At 36.1% G+C, this 12,855-nt stretch overlaps 1 protein-coding gene across 1 annotated transcript; it reads left to right on the top strand.

Annotated features, from left to right (window-relative positions):
- Nucleotides 1-1,157: 1,157 nt before the first annotated feature.
- On the top strand, nt 1,158-1,839 carry LOC104898455 (uncharacterized). The gene is made up of 2 exons (XM_010685540.2): nt 1,158-1,177; nt 1,275-1,839. Exons 1-2 carry the CDS (start codon nt 1,158-1,160, stop codon nt 1,837-1,839), a joined length of 585 nt encoding a protein of 194 aa, XP_010683842.2.
- The last annotated feature ends 11,016 nt before the right edge of the window (nt 1,840-12,855 follow it).

The following is a 12,855-nucleotide window of genomic DNA, read 5'->3' as shown; positions in this document are numbered from 1 at the left end:
AAAAAAAGATGAGTTGGTTGGAGTTTTAGTGGGATGTGAGGTGTAAGAAGGAGGGAAGGAGAGAGAAAGAAAAAAGCTCCAAGACCAACCAAGACCAACCAAGCCATTGGTGATGCATTAAGGGAGGTAGGCCAGAAGGAGGCTGAAGGAGGGGATGCTGGGGTTTTTGGGTGAGACTCATGAGACGGTATTGGGAATTTTAAGAAATATAAAAAATAATCTTTTGTTTTAGTAAGTCAATAATCATTTTAACTGTTTTAACTAAATAACTCATTTAATTCAGGAGAAATTAGGAATAATATCACAGGATTACCAATGAAAATCAGATTTATGTTTGGACACAGCTTATAGAAACCAAACACACTAAGGTATCAATGAGATCTTCCTATAAATGAAAAAGTATTTATAATAGGATTGGAATTTGATTTTCAATGATAACCCAATAAATGTTGTAATGCAAGTGAACAATAGAAATACATTATTATGCTAATAATGCTAAACTTCCATTTATAGTATAATTACTATTTGGGCCCGGGTGTTGACTCGGGTTGGTATTGTGTTTCCGACTTGATATGCATTTTGCTACATTCCCACTAAAATATATATTAAGGAAAACTCAACACTTAAAAGGTACAAATATTATAATGTGGACACTTAAAGCATGATTAAAAATTGGTTGAGATGGTAATTGTGTCATGTATAATAGCGAAAGGTCACATGTACAAATCTTGTTGCAAGTTATTTTACTTTTGTTAATTGACGTGGCTTATGTACACATTGGACAATTCTAGTGGAGTAACAGAGGTGCCACGTGGCATGTATACATTATCACGCACGCTTTTTAATATATTTGTATTGATTATATTTCTTATATATTAGGCCTTATATCCTTTTTATTTCACCTGGTTTGATTTTAATAGTCAAACCTTGGAAAACTTGGACTGTAAAAAGTTTCTCACTAATACATATGAGATGCTACCAGATTTTATTTCACTAATACAAATACTAAATATTATCATATGAGAAACTTTTTTACAGTCCAAATTTCCAAAGTTTGACTATTGAATTGGGAATAATCAATACTATGGGTTTTGATGGCAGATGGGTAAATTTTGTAATGAAATGTGTTAATATTGTCACTTATTTTTTCGTTATTAATGGAAGAGTATGTGGAATGGTGAGCCCCTCGAGGGGGTTTAGGCAGAGTGATCCTCTTTCTCCCTTCCTATTTATACAGGTAGGCGGTAGCTGATGCTTTTTCTCATATGTTACAGCATAGAGTTGACAGGGGTGAAATTCATGGGAAAAAAGCAAGTTGGAATGGACCAGAGATATCTCATCTTCTTTTTGCAGATGTTAGTCTTCTCGTCACTAGAGTTACTCGACAAGAATGCCTACAGTAGTTGTATTCTCAACAAATACAAATTGGCATCTGGGCATAAAATTAACTATGAAAATTCGGAAGTATCTATTAGTAACAAAGTTAGCAGGGAGGAGAAAGCAGATTTGATTGATCTTATCCATATGCGACAGGTTCATAAACATGACAAGTATCTTGGTATCCCTACTATTTGTGGTAAATCGAAGAAAATGATATTTCGGAGCCTTATGGATAGAATGTGGAAGAAGTTAAGAGATTGGAAGGAGAAACTTTTGTCGAGAGCAGGAAAAGAGGTGTTAATTAAAGCTGTTATACAAGCTCTTCCTACGTATCTCATGGGTGTTTATAAGTTACCTGTTGCGATCATTCAAGAGTTCCATTCGGCTATGGCTCGGTTTTGTGGGGAAGAAAGGAGAGGAGAGGAAAATGAAATGGGTTGGCTTGGAGAAGATGTGTAAGCTCAAGTGTATGGGGGGAATGGGTTTTAAGGACCTTGCGGTTTTCAATGATTCATTGGTTAGGGAAGTTTGGCGCCTAATACATCACAAGAACCCACTTCTTAGCCGAGTAATGCAAGCAAAATATTATCCCCATGTAAGCATTCTTGAATCTCGATTGGGGTATTCTAATTGCTTTTTCTGGAGAAGTATTTGGAGTGCCAAAAGTCTAGTTTCAGAAGGGTTAATTTGGAGAGTGGAAAAGGGTGCAATATTAATATTTGGAGTGAGTCGTGGGTTGGAGATGAGAAGGGGAAGTTCATTGAGAGTGAGAGGATTGATGGGGTGGAGATGGTGAGAGACCTCGTGAATTTTGAAACAATGGAGTGGAGATCAGAGTTTATAGAGCGAAATTTCAATGAACGGGATATGAATTGCATTTTAGCCATTCCTCTAAGCTTACGTGTGGGGTGTGATGTTCTTGTATGGGCCTACTCCAAAGATGGTTCATATACAGTTGAAACGGCATACATGATAAGCAAAGGAGGTAATATAGATGACTTTCATCGAGCATGGTTGAACTTTGGAAGCTCGATGTTTCACCAAAGGTTCGACAATTTTTGTGGAGGATGTGCACTTGTTCTCTCTCCATGCGTGATGTGCTGAAGGCGCGTCATATCATTGGCAATGGGGTGTGCCCTTGGTGCTCGAATGAAGAAGAAACTCTCGCTCATGCGTTATTCACTTGTGGTAGGATACAAAGTTTGTGGGGATGATTTTGGCTGCGCATACATGATGAATGTTGTTCATGATGATAGTATGTGCGAGACAATTCTGAGGTGGATGGACTTGGATCAAAAGATGGTGCAAAGGGGACGTTGGTTGGCCTGGAATATGTGGTCAAGCGTAATAACTATGTGTTCGAAGGCAAGAGCTCTCCACTTGAAGTTGTGGCGCAAAGAGTAAGCAGACAATCCGAAGATCATGACTTGTACTCTAAGCAAATCTACCTAGGCAACAAAGTTGTTGTCAAGTGCAGCCCAAATCAATGGATAGCTCCCCCTGCAAGCATTGTTAGGTGAACCCTGATTCGTCACTATGCGAGGAGGGATGGGCAGGCCTGAGAGCGGTTGCTCGCGACCATACTGGGCGAATTTTGTTCTTGGGAGTCAGACGCGTGAGAGCTTGGTGACCTCCCGACGCGGCGGAGTGCAAGGCAATTCTCATGGCTATCCGTTGGGTAAAAAATCATGGCTTGGAGGAAATAATTATAGATTCCGACTCATAAGTCATTATATCTCATTTGTCATCGTCTGCTATATTCTTTTCGGATTTGGATGCAATTTTAGGTGATGTAATTGAATTTTTTGTTCTAGTTTTGCTTTGATAAGTTTTTCTCATGTGAAGTGAAGTGAGATGGTAACTTTGTAGCTCACCATCTTGATAGGATTGTCCCTTTTGGAGTCCAACAAACTTGGGTGAATCATTGTCCCCTAGATGTTGCTCCTTATGTTATGATGGATGCTTTGTCGCTTGAGTAATATAACTCTATTACTCCCCCCCCCTTCCAAAAAAAAATCAAGTCAAAGTGTCAAAACTAAACAAAAATATGGCATAGCACGACAAGATCCCACGAGGAATCTAGCCCGTCATGAGGAACGCTGAGCAGGTTATAGACGTGTGCAACATAAAACATGATTTTTTGGCATGAGTCCGCATGCGGCTCACCTTTTGTCTCGTTAGTTGCTCCATGGGCTTGGCATGTTAGGCACGTAAATGGATCACCATTTCTATAAGTTGTGTGACTAGGTACTGCAAAAGTATGGCAAAAAGTAACACTTTTGTAAGTGAAAGCTGAAAAGATATTGTAAATTATTTCAAATTACAAATTGATAACGCAAAAATATTTTATTACCAATAAATTTCACCACGGCTGAATTTGCATATGTTTAGGCCCGCAGGAGGGTAATGTGGCTCGTAGTTGGCACGAGCACGACCCTCCAATATACAATTTTGACTATGGACATTTCTAATTATTCTCTATGAGAAGTTGTAATTCGGGCATTTCCTTGAGTGAAAAACTCCCTAATCCTTGTTCCTTGTGTGGTTGTACCCTTATTAAAAAAATTACATAAAAATTACACACCCAAATTTCTTTCCAGTTTTTCACTCCCACAAAACACAAGCAAGAAAAAAAGAAAAAAAAATATAATAAGTAGCATAGAGAGAGAAAGGGCACCAACGCGCCAATTCGACTACCATAGTTATTGGAACTTGGAAGTAAACAATTCACAGTAATCTCATCATAGCCGATACTCGATAGTTATAGAAAAAGACTAGATAGTACATGGTTGATGGTTCGTTGGTGTACAAAGGACTGGTTAGACTTTGCTGTCCCAGCTAATGTGTACCATAGTTACCACAATTGGGTTACATATATTTCTAAGGATACTTTATTGTGAATTTTTTGAGGGAACTGGTCAAATATATTTGCTTGGAGTTGAGCGAGAGAATTTCAAGTTCGATAAGAAATAGCTCGACTCGAACTCGACCCGATACACCTGTTAGCTCGAGACCAACTAGCTCGATATGCAAATATATTTTTTGGATGTACCAAAGAAATAATGATGGAGGTACAAAATAGATTTTAAATGCGCAAAAATAGCTTTTAGATTTGTAAGATACAAAATATAATATGGATGTGTATTGTTTTTGGATGCATTGGATGTACAAAACTAGTTTTGGATGTATAAAAGAAATTATGGATGTGCAAACATAAATTTTTGGATGTATTGAATGTACAAACTTTAGTTTTGAATGTACAAAGAAAATTATGGATGTCAAAAACATAGTTTTAAGATAGATATACACATTCTTTGACAATTTTTGACGTATAATTTTTTTCCTTAAAATAGTTATTTTGGCGATAAAAATTTCATACGTGAGTAAAGAAATTACACCAAGAAGTTCCAAGAATTAAGGATGTTCATACAATCATACTCATGTTTACAACATACTTGAAAAAAGATACGTGAATCCAATATAATAAAAGTCAACAAAAGAAAATCATCCTAACCATGATTAAACAAGGAGGGTAAGTGAGACTCTTGGCTTTGTTGTTCGCTAGCGCACGATGTGCCATCCAAATTCTACCTATCTCGTAATCAGATCAGAATACCCTGTTATTTCACATCCGATCTTGAGTTTCGAATATTTGATTTGAATGGGTTCATCTAGTGGTGGGTTGTGGGTAAAGCTTCTAACCCACCAACCCTATATATAACCCATTTTGATCTAAGTCAACTAATCTATTATTTTTAAGATACACTTTTTCCATTTCATGTACATTGTACACTGCAACATATGGTAGGACTAGGAGCACACAATTTTTAAGTCAAAGAAGAGATAGATAAGTTAAGAACCTATTTACGTATGTGATGAGTAGAGAACACGTTATCAAATAATGAGGTAATATTACAATTAATGTAATATTGTCATATTCATATAAGGCTAAGTGGCTAACATTGCTATCGAAAGTCCTTGTTTTATATGAGTATTTGCCATGCTTTATACCCACCCGGGTCCGACCCACTTGTAGTTGTTGCCGCCACCTCTAATTTGTCCATGACTCCATAAGATACGTCGAACAACAAACCTCTGGAAACTACATCCTTGTCTTTCTTACAATATCAATTTATAAATTATTAATTTACTCATACATGTCATCATTTCTTAATAATGTTAATGATAAAAGCTATTGCATGACAATAATTAAGGTATTATCATTAATTTGGTTCTATGAGGTGGTGCTCAATAATAGCAACAATAATTACATGAAAAACAACCATGAACCCTAATAAAAATACTGCACAACAATAATAATTATAAAAATATTATTATTAAATTTTTATTGTCATTGGGATATTTATTTTTGCACAAAGTCTATAGAAGAAAATCAAGTGAGCTCCCACCTCCCAGTATCATGATCGGAAGTTTGACTCTCATTAACCTCAAATTTGGGGTGTTTGGGTGGATATTTGCTTGTGGGTATAAATCCCCACTTTCCTGTTTCTGAAAGTTTCCTTATAGATTGGGATCCCCCTGTTACTCATGAAGGTTGAGCCTACTTGGCCAGTTAATTTCCGAATTAAAAAATAAAATAAAAATCGAGTGTATTCAGGAATCAAAGTGAAACCATAGAAATTTCAAGTAATATATACATTACTTAAACACTTTGAAGTATTGCTTGTATTTTTTTACAACAAAATTAACTAGAAGAACTAAAATTAGAAAAAGAAAATGAAAAAAAAGAAAGAAATAAAGCAGATGGATTACAGTAACATTCTTTTACCTATTTGTAAAAGGAGTAATCTTGATAATAAGACCCGGAAAAACATCATCCGAGTCACTAATATGTGGATTCTCTTCAATAATATAAGGATCCCCACATTTTTCACTAATAGAATGAAGTGATTCTCCTTCTCTTACCACATAAATTTCATCACAAGGCTGCTTGATCATATCTTCTGTGACTAATCGCCACTTCTCCACCTCCATCGCCGCCACCGCCGCCGCCTCGCCTCGGATGTTCTCACAAAAGCTGATGGCCAAAACAAAAGCCAAGAACAACACCAAGAGTTTTTTGGCCATGCTTAGTGTTGTTGATGTATTATGTATTTTGAAATGGCATGATATTTATTTGTTATGTTGAAACTTAGGTTGAAATGATATAAGTGATTAAGTGGTGGGAATTAATCATTATGCTTCTAATATGGCTGCTGGTGGCTTTTAACGTTGAATATTCTTTATAGGACGTGTTATCATGGGAAGTTTCTTGTAACAATAATGTAATGTTACGTAATATGTTTGAAAGGATCAATTCAACTACTTTTCAGAATATGAAAAAGAGCCTTTAAAATAAATTTTGCACGTAAAGTTTGTTGGTAGTGGGTCGTTTGCCTTCTCTTTGAGACCTAAAGGAGGTTGGAAGTTTTTCGTTGTGGTTGGTTACTTGTTTTAATTTTCTTTATATGAAATCAACACCAAGATATTCTTGTACTATCTAAGCCTCTATGAATGATAACTATTAGAGAAAGGGTATAATTCTAAAATATTTTTGTTATAAGAATATCAATAAGACTAGGATATATTATGTGTTCGATATCAATAAGTTTGTTAATTTCACTTATTAATTTATCAGCCTCTAGTTAAAGGATTAGTTGGCAAAAATAGTCATGGGAGGATCTAGGGGGTGGCCTACCCAGGCCTCAGCCTACCCCATGATCCAAAATATCTATAAGTAACCTATTTGAGATGGTAATGCAAATAGGTATGGTGGAGCAGGTGGTTGGAGCGCGCCTATACTAGGGGCGTGTTCGGCACAAGCTTTTTAAGTAGCTTTTAGTGTCTTTACTATGTCAAAACACTAATTAGAAAAAATAAGAGTGTTTGGCAAGGTAGTGGTGTAAGTAGCTTTTAGTGGTACAAATAGTGTTTTAGTAGTGTTTGTCAAAAGCTACAATTTGTAGCTTTTGGGTAGCTTTTAGTGGTGTATAAATTATATGTTAAAGTTTTATTTGAATTTTTAACTAGTTATTCTTAAATAGCTACTTTCACAGCTTCTTTTACCGAACATCAATACCGAACATCAATATTTTACATCGCTACCTGGACAGCTAACAGCTACACACCAACCACTAATAGCTACCAGCACAGCTAACATCTACTCTCACAGCTAAAAGCTATCACCACAGCTATTGTGGCCGAACATGCCCTAGGCATCAAGTCACGAGTTCGATTCTAAGGACATTTGTTTTTGGTTTTTTTCAAAGAAATTAATCAATAAGTTCGGCCCACCCTATATAAAAATCCTAAATCCGCCACTAAAAGTAGTTGTTGTGATAGTTTAAGTTGATGTATTAATGGTTTGTTATTTTACGACTTATTGATTGTTAAAGTTTAATTGTCCAAAAAAAAATTAATAATTAGTGGTTGACCGCATAAGTAAGTTGTTTACCTATGTTGCAAAAAAAAAAAAAAACTGATTTTTTGTGGATAATTTTAAACACTATACCAAAGATAAACACTATTTCATCAAATGACACCTTTTTAATTAGTAAACTTTTAATTAGGTCAAACCTATACAAGCTTCCTAAAAAGTTGCTGCAAATAAAACCATTTCCTCAAAGAAAATTGATTCTACACATACATTGTCCTGATATAACACCATATTTATTGTTTCGTTTCTAAATAAGTGCAACATTTCTTGTTTTTACGTTTGTCAATGCATTATTCTAACCATTAATATCTTCAATTATCAATAAGTAAAAATTATAAAAAGTTGATATTAAAAAAAATCACATTCAGACGAATCTAACAAGATCTCACATGACTATGTTTTTCCTAAAATGCAATTCACCAAAGCTGATTAAAGTTTAAACTGTGAACAGTAAATACTATGTAAATGTTGCACTTATTTAGAAACGGAAAAAGTATTAATTTTTTTTTTTTTTTTTGAAATAACGCATGATGAATAGATAACGAATGGAAAAGTTGGTTAAATTGTTTTTGTTAAATGAAAGGGTCAACATAACATGTTGTAGCTGATTGGTTAATTTTGTAACTCAAGGGTAGTGGGAAGAATGGGGACAAATAGTTTGTAATTACTTAATCTAACATTTAAGGGAATGATTGTAGACATCACAAATTCACAATAATACAAATCATGTGTGTGATTGTCCTGGTCCACGTCTTGTTATGAAATACGAAAAAGTCGTTGGATACTTATCCCAATAATTAAGAACGTAAACAAACAAAAAAAAAACTTGGATAGTTGGATACACTAGATGTATAATGCATTGGGGAGTTTGGAATAAAACTAGTACCTAAACTTTAATAAAAGTTCGAATTAAGGATCTCAAAATTTTAAAATTTTGAGTGAAGGACTTTTAAAATAACTTCGATAATTTTGAGTATATCTTTAGTTAGACTGTTTCACATCTCAGTTACCTGTCAGACGAGGTTCAAACATATGTTATAAGATCCAAAATGTGACACATACACGCGCACCCTGGGAAATCAATCCCACGCTAATCTTTTCAATTTTTTTTGCATAAAATATTCACTTTTACCCCCAAAAAATAACTAATAGGGAACCTTCCCTATGAATCCAAATAGCAAAACTTTTAACCCAAATCATAACTATCGGAGAATCATAACTATCATGAGACATTAAAAAACACAGTTCCAACTATTCGCCCCTGACAACAACAGTCCCAATTTCAATTTGATATTGAGCAGTCTCAACTTTGATTCGTGTTTTACAAAAGAGGTCCCAACATGTTTTAAATTTGTTTTTTTCCTTTCTCCTTTCTCTTTCCTCCCCTACCCCCTCCTCTGCCAAACTGTCACCCTCCTCCTTCTCTTTCCCTTCCTTTACCACCAGCAGTCAAGCCCTCCCTACCTCCAAAACCCTCCTCCCTACCCCCTCGAAATCACCTCTCTCGCCTCCCCCCACACCCCCGAAATCCCCCCACCCACATCCCCGAAACCCCTTCCCATGCCAACCACTCACTCCACCACCCTGGCCTCTCTCTTGCCTACCACTCACCGCCACCATTTTTCTCCATTTTTGGAAACTATAATCTCTTTCCTTCACTTTCAACTTATTTTTCAAAAATTATTAAAAGAGACGATCTGATTTTGATATAAAAGTAGACCTAGTCACTAAATGGATTAAACTAGTCATCAAAAGAAATTAACCTAGTCACTATTAAGCTAAATCTCTTTTTAATATTGGGCTTACCATTGACTAATTTTAATTTAAAAGTAGGGGGTTTCTTACCAGACAAACTTCCTATTTTTAGGGTCTTCACCGATTATTTTCTCCACGATACCGCCACAATTTCAGTACGATTTTCCTTCCTAACTCGTGATTTTTGTTTTTTTTTTTTTTAATTTTTTTGTAGAATTGATACTGTAACGTCATTAAATGCTCTTGTTTGCTGCTTCATGGATTTTTTGCATTTTCATTTGCTTTTTCTTTTTTTAATTTGATCAATTCGTATTCTTTTATCTTTTTTCTTAGTATTTTTTAAAAATTAGGTGCGAAGTATTTTCAATCTCTATTTTCTCTATGATATTTGAATTTTTTTATCTCACCTAAATTTGCATTGTTATCTTGATTAAAATGCTTCGTGATTCCTGTTATATATATATATCATATATAATTGTGGTGTATTTGTCTTTTTTAGAGGAACTTTTTTCTTTTTCAATTGAATTTGTGGTTTATGAAGTGTTGGAGTTAAGGCTTGGAAAAGCCTTGGCTTCTTTTATTGCTTGTCCCACATTGTTTGTGGGAGGGAATGCCTCCTTGTTTATATATTCCCTCCCTCCTTCCTACTATTGAGTTGGTACTTGAGATGTTTTTGTGGTTGGATGTCATGTTTGGTTTGGGCTTGCTATCACACGTGCGCCGCCCGCCTGGATCGGGTCAAGGCCTTGGGCTTTGGGCTTTGGGAAATAAACTTAACTTAACTAAAGTTTTGGACCTGGGACTGAGCGTGCGCGTGTGTGGCGATGTTGTAACTGTTGTTGGAGATTTGTAACGGTTTGACCGTTCCGGGATTGATGGCAATCCCTCATTATCTGCCCAATTAATGTCTTTCGTTTTTGGCCGTTACAAGATTGATGGCAATCCCTCATTATCCGCCTAATTAATGTCTTCTGATTTTCTCCTATAAAATCAGTGTCTTCTGATCAGTTTAAGACACACAAAAACAAACACTCTCTTCCTTCTCTTCTCTTCTTCTTCTTTCTTTTCCTGGGTTTCGTGCTTTTCTCCAAAGCTTACTCTGCTAGTGGTGGCATTCTAGGCTACTGTGTTAACCTTGGGGGGCGTTCCGGCCAAGATCGATTACCACCGTTGTCGGGCCGTAATTGCTTTCAAGTCAGTGGTTTCCTACCACGACACAGTCTTGAAATCCTATCTCTTCTGTCATTGCGAACTGTCTGTTCTAACATGAAGAACACAAACAAAAACTATAGGTTCAGATGATGATACAAGGGAAAGCAAAGGAGTGTTCGGGGTTGCATGGGAGGGAGGTTTGGGGGTGGCAGGCTTAAAAGTGACTCTAATATTTATAAGTAACAAAGGAAAGCTTAAAAGTAAACCCTATGCTTTCTTTATTCATTTATAAGAATTCTTCTCTCTCGTTTCATTTTTCAACTATAATCTATTCTGTTCAAGTTATTTTCGCTGCTTATAAGAAAATTTAAGTTGAGATAAAGTTTGGTAATGACTAATAAAGTCTAATAATTTCAGATAAGTTCATTCATTCCAGTTTAGTAAAAATAAGGTCTGATACACTCACAAAATAAGTTCAGATAAGGTCTAATAAAAACTAAATAAGTTCAGAATAAGTTAAAAAGAAGATTCAAAGTTTTAGAAGTCTTTTCACTTTCTAATATTTTTCTTTAACTTTACAATAACTTTTCTCTTTCATTTGTTTTTGGAAAATACGATATTCCCATTTTATATCTACCTTTTAATTATTCTTGATTGAGTTAGGTTTGTAGGGCTATTCTTTTCTAGTGATTCAAAATACTAACAACCTAACATGTTTTTTTTTTACATTTTAATATAATTTTTATTCTTTTACTTCTATTTTTCTTTTTACTTTTCACCCACCAGGCCACCACACCACCACCCAAGTTTAAAACAGTCACCCACTGGCCTATAACTACATCCATACACCCATTCCACCACCGAACCCTAAACCCACAAGTCACAACCAACCCTAAACCCACAACCAAAATTCAGATTTTATCCAATCAAAATAAGCTAAGAATTTTCTAATTTCATTCTATGTTTCGATCCCCAAACGACCACCATATCGACCACCCTGCTCTCCCTTTTAACTACCACCACATCCCTCTGGTGAGTGATGCTGACAATACCACTAGACCACCGTCCAGCAGCCAATCCATCTACCCCGCTTTCTTCCCCGGGAACTCTCACCCTAGCTCCATTCTCTCTTCTCTTCAGACCTTATACGCACGACCACCACATCCCTGTACACCTATCTTACCGCCATTCCCCTTGTCTCCTACACTGTCATAGTGTCGTTGAGTCCATCCACCAGCCACCCCCACCTATGCTTCTCTCTCGCTACTTCCCTATCATTCTTGCTACAACCAACCCTAAACCCACCATCAAATTAAAAAGACCCATGAACACCTTAATTCATCAATACCACCAAAACATAACCCAACCACCCACTAAAAATCACCACCAAAACCCTCAGCCACCACCAAAGCCAATTAAGCACCACGCTTCATCAACCCAAAACCACCCTTCCACCACTAAACCTCACCCACACTCAAAATCACCACATACACCCCAAAAATAGCCCAAACATAATTATTCAGAATACTCCCAATTTTAGCAACCATTTCAGTGATAGCAGTTGTTCACAACACCATAATTTTCATTAGAGAGAAGGTTCGAGGTAATATATTGGCCCGAAAAACGCAGAATGGGTCGACGATTGACAAAGATCGCGCAGGTCATCAAAGAATTTGGCAACTGGAGATTATATCGAATTTGAGGAGAATCGTGCTCAAGAGATCTTTTGGCAGAATGGGAGATGATGATGATGATTGGAAATGAAGGAGAAATAGATGATTTGATGAGCGCTACTAGGTTTAGAGTTGGCGCGACTACTGGTGGGGTTTAGCGGTCTGGAGGGGGAGGAGAAAGAAAGATGAAAGGAGGACGATAACGGAGAAAGAAAGTGAGTTTTTTTTTTCTTTCAATGTAAAAATCATAATCAATATTTAAAAGTAAGGAACTTGAAAAACTTTCCTAAAAAAAGGAACTTAAAAAAAAAGCAAATCAATTATATTTTAACACGTAGCACATGTGACCTGCTAAACAGGTCCCAAAATTCAATAGAAGAAAATGGTCTTACAAGCTTAATTCAATCAAGAATGATCCAAAGTTTGACTTATTTTAATGAATACCGTGCAAAAATTGAC

The sequence above is a fragment of the Beta vulgaris genome, chromosome 7 (genome assembly GCF_026745355.1).
Source record: "Beta vulgaris subsp. vulgaris cultivar EL10 chromosome 7, EL10.2, whole genome shotgun sequence".
In the NCBI taxonomy this organism is placed as follows: domain Eukaryota; kingdom Viridiplantae; phylum Streptophyta; class Magnoliopsida; order Caryophyllales; family Amaranthaceae; genus Beta; species Beta vulgaris.
The sequence above is the reverse complement of the archived record's forward strand: the minus strand, read 5'-3'. Positions and strand labels throughout refer to the sequence as shown.